Genomic DNA, 16,075 nt, shown 5'->3' with positions numbered 1-16,075 from the left:
GTGAGCCAGGAACAAGTGGTGTGCTTTATATTCTGTTAGTGGATCCAATGAAGGTTTTTGTGAAAGTAATGGGTTAGATGAATTTGAAAGTATTTCATTACTACAATTCGTTATTACTAAATTCATTACTAATATGAGAAATTTCCAGAGATCGGTGTCATAAAAGTGTGTGTGTGTGTGTCCTCAAATATGAGCATTGCTGTAGAATGAAGCTTTAAAGAATGCCTAACTGTATTAGAAGTAAAAGCACTGTAGGCTTTCAAATGGTTTTGGGGTTCTCCTGTGTACAAAGATGGAGTTAAGAAGTTGCTTGAACTGTATAAAGAAATGTGATGTTCCACTGAAACTTCATTTCTTGCATTTAGACTTGTTTCCCAAAAAAATTGACACAGTGAGTGCTGAGCAGGAGAAAAGATATTAAGTCAATCTGAGCATTGCTGTAGGATGAAGCTTTAAAGAATGCCTCATTGCAGTGGTTCCCAAACTACTGAGATCTATGGACCCTTTCAAAAATAAAAAAAAAAGTTCAAGGACACCTCCAAATATCAAAAAAAAAAAAAAAAAAAAAAGTTCATGGATCCTTCAAATATCAAAAAAAGTTCAAGGACCCCTATATATAACGTGTGTTCAATCACTGTTTCATAGACCCCAGGGGTCTGCAGACCCCAGTTTGGGAAATGCTGCCTCACTGTATTAGAACTAAAAGCTTTTTGGGTAACCACTGGTCTCCTGTATACAAATATGGAGTTAAGAAACTGCTTGAACTATATATAGAAATGTGTTGTTATATGCAGCTGAAACTTCATTTCTTGCATTTGCATTTAGACTTGTTTCCCAAAAACATTGACATAGTGAGTGTTGAGCAGGAGGAAAGATATTAAGTCAATGGAAAATCACTACCAAGGTTTCTGGAATGAACACATGCTAGCAGACTACTGCTGGATGATGTTGTTCTGTGACATTCCATAAACTAATGTATCAAAGGGAATCATTCAAATGTTTTTAATGGTACATATCTTTTTTATAATAGTCTATTATATTATTTTAGCTGTGTGTATAAAGTGTATTGAGCTTAAACTGTAAGTGTGATAAAAATTTAATTGTAACCAGTCTCATTTTGTAACAAAATCATCTTAAGTAACTTATATTATCAATAGTTGTATTATGAAAATTACATGTGCTAGAAAAAAAAACCAAGAGCATATTTGAAATAATTGCACAAAACTAGTTTAGAAAATTTTGTTGACCAATTTAATATTTGCTGTGCCCCACCTTTTAATTCTTTTCTGCCCGATGAACTTAGGAAATGATTATTTGGAAGAAGGGATCTACATAAATGTTCATCATTGTGAGATAATTAATTAATTGAGACTAAAGTGTTATATAACATGATAGATTTAAATAATTTATTATTGGAATGCAATCTTGAATGATTGAAACACCTCAATGCCAAACACATAAACATTATAAGTAATTAATTAATATAGCTTAGCTGGAAAAGCCTGTTTATGCATCTGGGGTGCAATTTTCTGGGAATTACATGGAGTGGTTTGAAAGAAGGGTTTGAATAGTTAAGGTTGATTTTGGTGTAGCCAATGGCAGGTGGGTTTTTTAATGAGATAGTTTTTGGTCAAATTATACATATGGGGATTTACCTCCATGTGTGCTAGTAACAAGGTTAAGGTCAGAGAGTAAATATTTGTATTTACTTATTTAGGGTTGTTGGAATCTCCTATTTCTTGATCTTTTTTGGGATTTCTGCTTGGAATAGATTATAATAGGTACAGTGGAAGTTGACCCCTTGTTTATTGCTAAACTTCTGAAATGTTTTATGAAGTAGGCTTTCTGAAATGTTCTTCTGGAGTATGACGAATCTGTCAAAAATACTAAGGTGTTTGTAAAGTCCATGTACCTCTGCAGGAAAGACATCAGGTGGCTGTTTCGGTTTGTGGATTCTGCTGTGTTGTGTGTCTTTCTTATGTTCCTGTATTCTTTCCTTTAGTCTCCTATATGATTTGCTGATGTAGGTTGAGTTTCAGGAGCACTGGATGTAGTATATATATCAGTCCTTGGGTTTGGGTGGTTGATGTTGATTCTTGGAATGTTTCCATTTTATGAATTTGGTTCCTGACATAGAATGTAGGTATGTTATGAGTTTTTGCTGTAATGCTGCTGATTCCTGGATTGTGTGGTATGAGGAGCTTATTCTTTGGTGTTTTTTTTTTTTTTTTTGCAGGGGGTTGTAGCTATTGTTGAGAATTCTGTTGATGAATCAGGTCTACTAATGTTGGAGGATATTGGGCCCTATCAATGTAGGTCCTGATGATGACTACTTTAATTGAGAGAGAGAGATAGAAGTGATGACCTGAAGTTTAGGATGTATCCTGTATCTGTGGGCTTCTATATACTGTCTTATCGAGATTATCTGGGGTTCTTGAGATGAGGATGTCCAGGAACAGAAGTTGTCTGTTCTGTTCTACGTCTTCTGTTTCTATTTTAAATAAATAATGTAATAAATAAAAAACCAAATCTCACTCCTAACCTTTCAAAAGAGGAGTTTCAGTTCATCAAAAAATTAGCCACAAATAAAAACATCATCATTCAAAAGGCTGATAAAGCTGACTCAGTAATATTAATAAACACAAACCTTCTACAAGATACAAATACATACCAAAAACTAGAAAAAAAAATCCTATTCCCACCAATAGAAAAAATCCTATTCCCAAAAATCCAATTTAAAAGATTACAAGCAATTTGCACACAGACCTCTTAGCATATAACACATTTGTCCTATTTTTGGTATCATTAAGTTTCATAAACCCAACAAACCATTAAGGCCCATAGTAAGTTTAAAAAATACATCAACAGCAAACTTGGGATTTTTAATAAATCAACTACAAAATTTGTAGTTGATTTATTAAAACCTCTAATGAATTATTCCAAATATCGCATAAAAAATACGGAATACCTATTTTTGTCAGTCAAAAATATAAAATCGCTATATACAAATGTACACCCTCAAAAGGTCATGATCTCACACTAAAAACCAGAACTGAATTAGAAATCACTGATATAACAAACTTACTAAACATACTGTTATCTGCCAATTATTTCACCTATGAAGGAGTTTTTTTACCACGTATTTGGGATGCCAATGAGTGGTTTCATAAGTCGACATCTCTCTGAATTTTACCTTCTGGAAATAGAGAACCATATCATTTCCAAGTACTCTTCCCCATCCCTTAAATTTTATGGAAGGTACATAGATGATCGTTTTCTTATAGACAAACCAGATACCATAAATACAGTCTTTAATGAGTTGAATAACATAGATGAAAGGCTACAATTCACAATAGAAAATGAAGAAAACAACAGCATAAACTTCTTAAATCTAACATTAACAAGAAATGCCACCAAAATCAACACTAAAATATAACACAAATCTACAAATAAGGGAAACTATTTGCATTTTGACAGCTGCGGACCCCTGTCTCACAAAAAATCAATCAATAGCCCAGTTCAGCAATGCTTTCAAGTATTCATCTATAGAAGATAGAATGATTTTAAACAAGAAATTGAATCACTTAAGGACAAATTCTCCAACTGCAGTTATCCAAAATAGCTCGTAAACAGTGCCTAAAATACTGCCGAAAGGAACAGTAAAGAAAAACCAAAACGAGAAGTGATGAAAAAACAATGGATAGGCATCCCATATGTTGAAACCTTTGAAAAAATTTTCAAAGATTCGTGAGTAAACTTAGCCTTCAGCAGCTCCAAGAAACTATGGGCATGCCTTAAAAATTCAACAAACAACAAAAAAACAATACATTTTAAACAATAAACATACAATTCCTTGAACACCAGACTGATTGTATATATATCAGCAGCACATGAGAACATCGTTACATACGAGATTCCAAAAGCACAAAAGCAGTTTAAAAGTAGCTTCAAATAATAAAGAAAAAATAGACCGGACAGAAAAAACCACTTAGACACGGGACATTCTCCATCCTTTGAAAGCACCATATTAGACTAACAACACACAAAATTTTAAAGTTAGAAACCAGTGAGACTCTAGCAATAAGATCAACAAACAGGTCAATTAACATACCTAGACCAATAATAATTTCTGTGGAGTGGGATGTAAAGCAAAAATCCTACAAGTCCAAATTTAATAACAAAACATAACCCCCCCCCCCATCCCTCAGGACCTCTACTAACGGGGATGGGTAGTCACGCTCTTGGATTTCCAAGTGGAAACTTTCATATTCTTTCTCCAAAAAACCTTTAAACTCTGCTAAATCTCTAAATTTTTCAAATTCCCAAACTATTATTGAAATACGAGAGGGGGTGGGAATTTTCCTTCTATTCTTCCTTTTCGCCTAATCAAATACCCCACCACACTTTTGAATACGGCAATAGAGCATCCCTGGGCTATAAATACGGCCTTCGACACTTGTCACTTCCGCTTTGAAGATGGTATAAACGAAAAGCCCCTCAAACTCAGGAATTCATCTCCTGTTATACTTCCAATTATTTGCCATGCGTGGATTTAAGGTCAAGGCATGCTTTTATTCCTTTAACTGTTGGGATCAACTGTTGATGTTAAAAACAGCAAATTTTAAACAGGAAGCCTTCAAGGAATTAATTAAGGAATTAAAGCTACTAGGCTTTACATACCAACTAAGAAATACTGTTCAAGATTTAGACCTATATGGAGGTCAGATGAACTAATGAGGCTCATGGCAGAAAAGAAAAATGCATGGGATGCGTAAAAATTATCAGGTGACACAGAAGCCTGTGGCTGATATAAGCTAGTCTGTAATCAAGTCACAAAGGAGATTAGGGAAGTGAAGGCTGATTACGAGAAATCCTTGGCAAAGGAAGCAAAGAAAAACAACAAAGATTTCTTTGCTTATATGAACTCCAAAGGAAGGGGATGAATCAGATTGGTCCACTTTATGTTAGTGGTTCAACTGCTAATGATCCTAGGCACCTCCGTAGTCAGGTGGGAAGGAGCAACAGTGCATAGCAGACGCTTCTTGATTAGACCGGGGGTTCAAGCCAGTCACCACCGAATACAGAGGATGTGGAAAGGTCAGGGAATGACCACTGCATATCCCCGGAGAAATATGGCCTTAGTTGCTAATGATCCTGCTCAGGTAGCTGATAAACTGAATGAGTATTTTGCATCTATATGACGAATTATGTAAGAAAAGGAAGGACAGAAGTTTACTGAGCTCTAACAGAGCTAAATGATTTTGTAATAACGGAGAGCAAAGTGGAGGAGAAATTGTTGAAGTTAAACATAAAAAAGGCACCTGGAAGAGGGAATCTATCCAGTTATATTGAAAGAGGCAGCGAGGGAAGTAAGCAGCAAACCCTTAGCTATAATTATGAGAGCATCCCTAGATTCAGGGAAAATCCCCATGGACTTGAGATGTGCAAATGTATCCTCAATTCACAAAGGGGGGTTCAAAGGGTGATACAAATAATTATAGACCTGTTAGTTTAACTTCTGTTCTGGGGAAAATAATGGAGTCACTGGTTAAAGAAGCATTGCAGAATCATCTAGACAAGACTGGAGCTATAGCTCAGATACAGCATGGATTTGATAACGGGAGGTCTTGTCTGATCAATTTGATTGGATACTATGATGTGATCACAAAGGAACTGGTGCAAAAAATAATTTTAATTTCATATACTTGGATTTCAGGAAAGCTTTTGATACTGTTGCACATGGAAGACTGCTGTACAAATTGGAGCCTTGTGGCATTAAGGGCAAGTTGCTGCAATGGATAAAGGGATGGTTGAGTGGAAGACAGCAGAGAGTAGTAATAAATGGACACTGCTCTATGTGGATTGATGTTATTAGTGGAGTTCCCCAGGGTTTCTTGCTGGGCCCATTGATGTTTTGTGTATTTATCAATGATACCGATGAACGTATGCAGATGATACAAATGTTGACAGGATTGTTAATGACAGTAAAGACAGTATGCTACTGCAACAGGATCTAGAAATGTTATGCAGATGGGCTGAGAAGTAACAACTGAAGTTTAACAGTGACAAATACAAAGTACTGCCTATGGGTAGTACTTCGTATTTGAAGTATCCCAAGAGAAACGTACCAATTGTGTGGTGCTACACTCAGGGAGGTGGAGAATGAAAAAGACCTGGGGGTAATTGTGCAGGCAGATATGAAGTTCTCTGAGCAGTGAAGATGGGCTGCCAGAGTGGGTCATGCAATTTTGTTGATATATAGGAATATCGACAAAATTGGGTCTGGAAGCCTCATTTTAGAAGAATGTAGAGTTGCTAGAATGATTATAGAGAATGGCAACAAAATTGGTGAGAGGAACAAAGGGAGCTCTTAACACAAGAGGCTTAAGTTCTGCAAGTTGCAGCATCTGGAGACTAGGCACCTACGAGGTGATCTGATTGAGGTGTATAAGGCATTGAATGGTTTGAGCAGGCTCAGTGCTGAGAGATTCTTCCTCTTGCTCAAATTACAAACCTGAGGGGGCATAAATTCAAATTGAGGAAAGACAGTTGTCGAATAGATGTGCGGAAATATGCCTTTAGCCAGCGGGTAGTTGATTGCTGGAACGAACTTCCATCTGTCATTGTGGAAGTTGATAGGTTAAATAAATTTATGTCTGAACTAGACAAACATTTGGAGTTGCCAGATGGGTGGAATGGGAATGGTTTTTTCGGGTTTTGTTTGTCTGATACTATATAACCTTGCTTTCTTGCATCATATGCCTCAACTAATGCTAATGAGAAAGCGCCTCACACAGTTAACCTTAATAGTAGGGAACAAGCAGTCGACTGTAAGCTTCCTTCGATTGTTGCCGTATGTGCACTCATTCATTTGCTGCAAGGTGCAAGAGGATTTGTCGGACCCTATCACATTTCTTCGCTGCCTATGCTCCTTGCACCGCTGGACACGACGGCATGTGTTGTCAGGTGTGATGAGTGGGTTTTGAAGCGCAACTGAACCATGATATCCAATTTTATGAAATTTTCAACATAAATTTTTTTTGGCGAAACTAGCTTCTCACATCCTGCACTAAAATCTATACATGCCTGATCAGCTGTTGCTCACTGATTTTTCTTTGCACATAACCTTAATGCTCAAATGTCCAGATTCTGGAGTATGCAGTTTCACTGTTGCCTTTTGCAGATGATGTCTTCTCTTTAAATTCCCATGTAGATAAGACCTCGGAAACTTTTCCTCGTGAAAAATTTGCGAGTTCAGTTGTCTTAGTACTGAAGCTTCTGTCAAATGTGCTCCAGCAATCATGCCCCCATTCAAATTAATATGGGCTTTTCTTGACAACATGGTACCTATAATTACATGTAGTTAGGCCAGGTTTGCCTTTACATTCCAGCATGTTTATGACGCTAAACATGCTGGAATGTCATTTGCATATACAGTGGATTCCGGTTATTTGGGCCACCGGTTAATCGTGACAGCCGTTTATTTGGGACAAATCTTTAAAAACCAGAACCCAATCGAGAAAATAGCCAGGGTTTACTTCGCTTAATTGGGAAAAAATGCCGTTTAATCAGGGCAGGAGACTGCAGCACTGGAGATTACCCTACGATTGTCTCCGACCATACCACATAGTTCGGTCAGATTTCTGGAGGTCACAACCATAAAACAATAAAAACAATTAGCAGTCACCTGTTTATTGGGCTTTTCTGTTAGTTCAATCTATCATAAATGGATAGTAAACTCGATCTTATTGAATTTGCGATAATACTGACAGCTGGAATTCTGTGGGTTATTATGGTAAAATGTGTTACTTGCAATTTGTGTGTGCCATGTTTTTTGTTATTGATTGCTTATCTTTTTACTGTTTTAAATTTTAATCCCCACCCACAAATGTCAGTGAACAGAAATGTCAACTAGTTTAGTTAGTATGTACATATTACAGTACGTATTAATTATTCCGATTATCACGTATATTCTTCCGAATTTCACGTATCATTTAATTTTTTAATTGGTAAGGTAATAAAGGGTAAATTTGTGCTTAATATATCTTTACTTTTATAGCCTCTGGATAATATTCCTCCTATTTTCGCTAATTAGAATTGCTGTTTAATAGAATTAAAATTCAATTCTCAAATGTGATCACAATGACCGGCGCTTACTGCACATCGTATAATGAACAGTACTTTACTATGGTGAGTTCGTCGTAACGTGATTTGATTGTACAGTGAACTAATTCTAAAGGGGGGGGGGGTACATTGTATTTTTAACTATTTACGTGAAACTTCAGATAATTGGGACAGCCGCTTAATTGGGCCAAAATGCACTAGTCCTGATGTGTCCCAAATAACCGGAATCGACTGTATCATGACTTCATCAAAATGGCACATGATGCTACTGTTTAGCACATAACCTAACACTTTCCGTTTTATTTACTCCTTTTTATTTAAAAATTGTTTTATTAACTCCTTTGGCAGTAATTTATTTATTTCCCTTTTATGCTTTTTTAATTGTGATTTTACAAAACACAACTTTATCAAAAGTAGTGGGATTTGTTAAAAATAGATTTAATTATCTAATTTTTTTTTCAGCTGATTTTATCCTTATTTAAGCAAGCTGCTTATTTAATATATTAAGTTCAGTTATATATTTTTAAATTATTATTATACTATTTCAGAACAAAAATAGTGATTTCTCCTCCGGATCAAGAAAGACAACGACAGACGATTGTTATACATGACACGCCAAGTCCCGCTGTTAGTGTTATTACCATCAGTTCAGATTCAGATGAAGAAAATGAATCAACTTCTTGGTATGCATTGTTATGATATTATATATATTCAAATAATGAAATCAATGTGTTTAACTTATTTGATTAAACAATAATTAGTTACTTGTGATTTATTCCAAGGTCTTCTATAAATTTTTGGATCTTTCCTAACATCTGAGTTACAAATAGACTAAAATTAATACTGTTGATATTAACAAGAGATTTATCACAGAAAGCTTCGAGTGAACTGAAGCTACATAAACCCCATTTTTGTGCATACAGACAGTGGGAACCTAGCAGCAAGTGTCACTAGTAACAACACAAATATAGAAAGACGCATGTCCAAACTGAAAAAAAAATTAGAAATTTTTTAAGATATTACCCTGAAGTGGAACCAATACTTTTTGAATCATTTTCAAGGAGACAGTATGGATGATTACTGAAGCATATAGACATATGACCTCCAGGATTTAGCCATTATAAACTGGGTAAGATTGGTGGGGATTATGGATAAATCAATCTAGTTCCACGCATTTGAGTTAATAAAGGATAAGAAAGTGTTGCTGGACAGTTATAGAAATCCAGAATAATTTCTTGTGTAAAGTTTCAAAAATAAGACATTTACAGAAATTTGGCCAATAATGTGAGATAGAAATGTTATCATATTTGAAATCATCAGTGAAGGATATGGCATGTTGAATAAGCATAGAAACCAGCTTAAATCAACTTTACATGATTATATATGTGCTTAAATAGGGTGCAGCAAGTTGAACCTTGGTTTGTGGAATCACAGTCAGAGCATTCAGTATGATAAACTACATTATGTTTTCTTAACATTATCTCTGTGTGATAAATCAGAGGGTACTGAAAATAATTTCCTCATTTCAATATAGGATAGGATAATATTTAAAAGCAACGTCGGTGCTATAAAACAAGGAATTTAACATATTAAGCCTCGTAGGTATAAACTGTAGGTATATTGTATATTTTTTTTTCTGAACTGACAAGTTTATTTCCATAGAGAGGGGCACATATTTATCCAGTACATTATTCTTAATGGAATTTATTAATGAATAGCCACGTTATAGGAATTTCTGCACAAAATTATGAATTTCCTTATTATGTTAAATGTTGCTACAGTAATAAACTGTTTGTATAAAACTAATTTTTTTATGTGTAATGGGATGGAAACTAAAATGCAAGCACAACCTTAAATTATTTTAAAGGCATCTAAAATCTGATTAACTGTCAACTGTAGTGACAATGATTTCATCATCAATATAACAACCATAAAACAATGCATTATTCAAGAAAGGGGATAAAACTCTGCAATTAATTTTCGTAGGCAAGCCATAAATTTATGGCTTACCTAAATTTTACCATAGATAAGCCATAAATTTGTTTAAAAACCTTACTGTAGAAAAACACATTTGTATTGATTAGAATATTAATTAATTCCGTTATTTTAAGCAGAGGAAATTTGGTTCGGTTATGGAGCTAAGTATCTGAATCAATTTATTTAAAACATTTAAATGGTAAAGGAACATTAACATTGGTGTAAAGACATGACAAAAGGAGTCTTTATTATCAGCAAGTAACCCAGGGGCTCACATCTGGTGAGTATGGGCTTGGTACACCCAGGGTTCTGAGCTGGATATCATCGTACAGTCATTCCTCGTATAGCACGATAGTTGTGTTCCTAGAAACCCTCATGCAATGTAAAATCGTGCAATATAAACAACAGGCCCTATGGGAAAAATAGGGTTAGGTGCCGACCACCCAAGATTGAACACACATTTGTAATTTGTAAAACACAATAAATAATCATAATAAAATACTTACATATTTTATTATGACTATTACTTAATAAAATATTGCTAATGCTTTTGCTTCTGTCGTAAGCAAACTTGTTCTTTGTTTGATTTTCTATCCAAACAGATGACAGCCGTTCCATCTCTTCCAATTATTTGTGTCTTAATCTAATGGATTTTAATTACACTCTGAGTTGTTCCTGCTATGAAAGTTTTTATTTTCTCTGCATTCTTTAATTCTCGGCATTGCCTCATTTAGGCCTGTAGCACGTGCAATATCACATGGTCTTTCATTTCGCTCAAAGCGTTTCGCAATTTTATATTTTTTCTCTATCGACAGAGGTGGACTGGCCATAAGCCTCACCGGGGAAATCCCGGTGGGCCAGAGGCCACTACAAATTTTCCCAGGTAAGAATTTTTGACCAAGTCTGCCTCTGATTATCTATATTGCTTTTCTTTTTCTCTCTGAATCTGTAGTGTCTTCACCAGGACGCTTCCTTTTCACACCTTTTAAGTATTTTACTCATTTTTAGAGAATAAAGCACAATTACAAAATCAGGAGGCACGCTTGATACACAAAAAAAAAGCTGCACGCATGTAGCAACTGAATAAACAACACCATAAAGGCAGAGACACACTATTAACACCTCACTAGCTCACATTTTACTAAAGCACATTTCTGGGGGTTACTACCATAAAACAATAAAAACAATTTCCAGTGACGTTACTGCTAGTGGAATCGGTTATAAACTGGTAGTAAACTCGATCTAATTGCATTTGTGATAATACCAACAGCTGGAACCACGTTATTATGGTGAAATGTGTTTCTCCTTCACTGTAAAATATAAATACATTTTTCTAAATCTTCTCTTCATTCCTATCGTGTTGCGTTCAGTTGGGGTAATTCCGCACTCGACTGCCATTTTTTGTAAACTCAAAGGCAAATCGTGCATAAGCGAATTCGGTTCGTGTTATATACGATATCGTTCCCCTATTTATAAATCGTGTATGATTGTGTAAGATATTAAAGGCGGGTATTGTTGGGCTATCAGAGATGTGGTATCACACAGATATTAGGAATGCAGAATTGGAATTTGGGGAGTACAGTGTGTACAAAAAGGATAGACAAGGTAGGAAGGGAGGAAGTGTTATGCTGTTAATTAAGAAAAACATAAAATCAAAAGAAGTGCATCCAGTTTATATAGATGAACGGTGCACTGTTCAGTCAGTTTGGTGTGATATAAGCACTGCGAAAGCAAAAATAAGAGTTGGAATGTGTTATAGGCCTAATGACTCGAATGAGTACAATGAACAATTGTACAGAGAAATAGATTGGGCTAGTAAATCAGATTGTCTTATAATGTGGGGATTTTAACTTCCCAGATAATGACTGGAACTTGTGGGTTGGTCACCTGCACACTAGTAAGACTTTTGTGGATTTATTGGTCGATTGTTTTCTGCAGCAGCATGTTCAAGAGGCAACCAGAGAGGGTAATACTCTTGATCTGGTTATCAGCAGTGATCATTTTTGTATTAAGAATTTGCAGATAAAGGAACCACTAGGTGGCAGTGATTACAGTGTACTGATGTGGGATTTACTTAAAGATATAATTACCATCAGGGGTAAAGGAAAGGGTTTTTGCTTCTGTAAAGGTGAGTACAGTGGTCTCAGACAGTCATTAAATTCTGTACAGTGGGATCAACTGATGAAGTTACCAACAGCAAATTCTAAGTGGGAAGTATTCAAGGAATTAATTGTGGAAGCTACTAAAAGTTTCGCCGACCAGGCTACCCGGGTGGGTAAAGTGCCTGCCTGGCAACCCAAAGGTCGCGGGTTCGAATCCCGCTTCGGGCTTGTGTCAACCCCAAAAAAAAAAAAAAAAAAACCTAAAAGTTTCATACCTATTAAGAAATATTGTTCAAGGTTTAGGCCTATATGGTTATCAAATGAACTAATGAGACTTGTGACAGAGAAGAAAGGCGCCTCCGTAGCCAGGTGGGAAGGAGCAGCAGTGCGTAGCACACGCTTCTTGATTAGACCGGGGTTTGAGCCCGTCACCACCAAAAACGGAGGATGCGGAAAGGTCAAGGGAATGACCACCGCATATTCCCGGAGCAATATGGCCTTAGTTGCTAATGCTCCTAAAAACCAAACAACAACAACGACAGAGAAGAAAAATGAATGGGATGCATATAAATTATCAAGTGACTCAGAAGCCTATGGCAGATATAATCTAGTCTGTAATCAGGTCACAAAGGAGGTTAGGCAGGTGAAGGCAGATTATGAGAAATCTTTGGCAAAAGATGGTAAAAAAACAGCAAGGATTTCTTTACTTATATAAACACTAAAAGGAAACGGATGAATCTGATTGGTCCACTTCTTGATATCGATGGTTCAACTGTTGATGATCCTGCTCAGATAGCAAACAAACTGAATGAGTATTTTGCATCTACATTCACACATGAGGAGTTATTAAGGTTTGAAAATTCCACAAGGTTATCAAACTGTAACAGGGTGCTTAATGATTTTGTAATAACTGACAACAAAGTGGAGGAGAAATTGTTGAAGTTAAACATAAGAAAGGCACCTGGAGTGGATGGGATCTATCCAGTTATATTAAAGGAGGCAGCAAAGGAAGTATGCAAACCCTTAGCCATAATTATGAGAGCATCCTTGGACTCAGGGGAGGTTCCCACAGACTGGAGATGTGCAAATGTATCCCCAATTCACAAAGGGGGAATCGAAGGGTGACATGAGTAATTACAGACCAGTTAGTTTAACTTCTGTTCCGGGTAAAATAATGTAGTCCCTGGTTAAAGATGCATTGCAGGATCATCTAGACAAGACTGCAGGAATAATTAAGACACAGCATGGGTTTGTTAAGGGAAAGTCTTGTCTGACAAATTTAATTGGTTATTATGATGTGGTTACAAAGGAACTGGATGCAAAAAATAATTTTCATATCGTATACTTGGATTTCAGGAAAGCTTTAGACACTGTTTCACATGGAAGACTACTGTACAAATTGGAGCAGAATGGTATTAAGGGTAAATTGCTACAGTGGATAAAGGGATGGTTGAGTAGGAGAAGGCAGAGGGTGGTAATCAATGGGTTCTGCTCTTCATGGACTAATGTTATTAGTGGAGTCCCACAGGGTTCAGTGTTGGGTCTGCCGTTGTTTTGTATATTTATCAGTGATATTGATGAAGGTATATCAGGCTTAGTGTCGAAGTTTGCAGGTGATACAAAGGTTGGCAGGATTGTTAATGACAGTAATGGCAGTGTGCTATGCAACAGGATCTAGAAAATTTGGACAGATGGGCTTAGAAGTGGCAACTGAAGTTTAACCTTGACAAATGCAAAGTACTGCATATGGGTAGAAGTAACCCCAGAGAAACACTTAAGGTGTTTCATTTTCTACCACCTTAAGGTACTACACTTAAGGTGGTAGAAAATGAAAAATACCTGGGAGTAATTGTTCAGTCAGATATGAAGTTTTCTGAGCAATGCAGACAGGCTGCCAGGGCAGGGCATGGGGATTTGTCAATGATATATAGGAATTTTGCTAGCAGGGAAAAGGAGGTGATTGTCCCTCTGTATAAGGCAATGGTCAGGCCATGCCTTGAGTACTGTGTACAGGTCTGGAGGCCTCATTTTATGAAGGATGTAGATTTACTTGAGCGTGTACAGATAAGGGCAATAAGATTGGTGAGGGGAATGAAAGGATCCTCTTACCAAGAGAGGCTTGCTTAATTTCTGCAAATTGTAATGGGTGGAGACTAGGCACATGCGCGGTGATCTGATTGAGGTGTGTAAGGCCTTGAATGGGTTGAGCATGCTGAATTCTGATGGGATTATTTCACTTGTTCAGATTACGAACCACCAACAAAAGATTAAATACTAGAAGTGTTATGGATATAGCTTTCGAAATCGTGAATTCCATCAGAGGACAATCTCGTTAAAGGAGACTTTTCAAAATGCAACTCGATGAAAATGAACCAGATCTGATATTACACACAGATGTGAGGTGGCTGAGTCGGAGTAAGTTTCTACAGATTTTGAAATTTGCTGAATGAAATTAAAAATTTGTTAATCAAAGGGGAGATGATTATTTGTAGCTACAAGATGGAATGGTTGTGTGATCTGGCTTTTTTTGGCAGATTTTACCAGTAAATTAAGTGATCTGAATTTGAAATTACAAGAAAAAAATAAAAATATGGGTGACATGATTAGTAGTATTTCTGCATATAAATATCAATTTTTGGCAATGGCTAAGGATTTCAAAGAAAGAAATTCCATCATTTTGCAAATATGTAAGATCATTTGCAAAAATATCCTATTTTTGAATTTAATAATTGAGAAATGTTTCTGAAATTGAGAAAGTTGTGGCTGATTTTGAAATCAGATTCAGTGATTTAAAACAATTGAAGATTGTTCAATATACTGTATTTCTTATCCATTTAACGTCGACATAGATACGAAATAAACCGCAAAAAAAAAATCGCTGAGATTTTTCACAAGGAGAAAATATTACTTGAAAATGAAATTAAAACATTGCGAAACGATATCTTCCTAAAAGCCGGGTCCTCAGAAAAAGACTTTTGGAAATATGTTTGCTGAGAAAATTACTGTGAAAAATGCAGTGAACTTTTAAATTCCTGTTCTGTTTTGATTCCACGTATCTACATGAATCGGCCTTTTCGTATTTGAAACAAAAAAAAGGTGAAGAATCGGTCTTACGAAATTGCATACAAAAGATTCTTCACGGTTGGCCTTATCACAGTATATCCCTGATTTTGAAAGTTTGGCAGATGACATTAAGACATAATTTAATTTTAAAATTTATATACATTTTTCAATATGTGTTGATTAACCTTTTTAACCATGTGCAATGAAATTCTTGAGATGGTAGATCACAGAACATTTTGAAGGAAAAAAGTCGATTGCATCCCAAATTAAGTTGACCACCCCTGGTGTATAAAATGAAGCAGACTAAATGCATTTTAGGTCTTTTGACCAATGTATAAGTTAGTGGAAGAGCATCATGTTAATATAACTCTAAACTCTAACTCTAAAATAGCTGAAGATGGCATCATTTTAAGTACCGTATTTCCCCATGTATAAAACACACCCTTTTTCGAAAAATTTGGGGTCTAAAAACTGGGTGCATCCTATACAGTGGTTATAGATTTTTTTACTTGCATTTCCCGATTTTTTTGCGCTTGTTGTCTTTGTGCTCATTGTTTCGCACTTGTTACCGTTATATTACATTACGTTTTGCCACGTTCTACCCAGAATGGCTCAGAAAAGATTTTCGTACAGTGCTGAATTCAAGTTAAAAGTGATCCAGTTTGCAAAAGTGAATGGAAATCATGCTGCTGAATGTAAGTTTGGTCCTCCTCCTCCAACTGAGAAAACAATCGGAGACTGGCTATGGGAAGAAGAAACCCTACTGAAAACACCACGGCAGAAGGAGGCAAGTCAGCAAAATGGCCTCA

General features: G+C 36.1%; 1 protein-coding gene across 4 annotated transcripts in view; it reads left to right on the top strand.

Moving 5' to 3' along the window:
• LOC150077290 (uncharacterized) overlaps positions 1 to 16,075 on the top strand; it is a 427,304-nt gene that overhangs the window by 342,830 nt on the left and 68,399 nt on the right. For all 4 annotated transcript variants that reach the window (XM_090386488.1, XM_090386489.1, XM_090386485.1 and 1 more), the window contains one exon: positions 8,673 to 8,807. In XM_090386488.1, coding sequence (XP_090242614.1) covers positions 8,673 to 8,807 — 135 coding nt within the window. The remainder of the gene's footprint in view (positions 1 to 8,672; positions 8,808 to 16,075) is intronic.

The sequence above is a fragment of the Mastigoproctus giganteus genome, chromosome 12, assembly GCF_048544385.1.
Source record: "Mastigoproctus giganteus isolate SK-2022 chromosome 12, ASM4854438v1, whole genome shotgun sequence".
Taxonomy (NCBI): Eukaryota; Metazoa; Arthropoda; class Arachnida; order Uropygi; family Thelyphonidae; genus Mastigoproctus; species Mastigoproctus giganteus.
The sequence above is the reverse complement of the archived record's forward strand: the minus strand, read 5'-3'. Positions and strand labels throughout refer to the sequence as shown.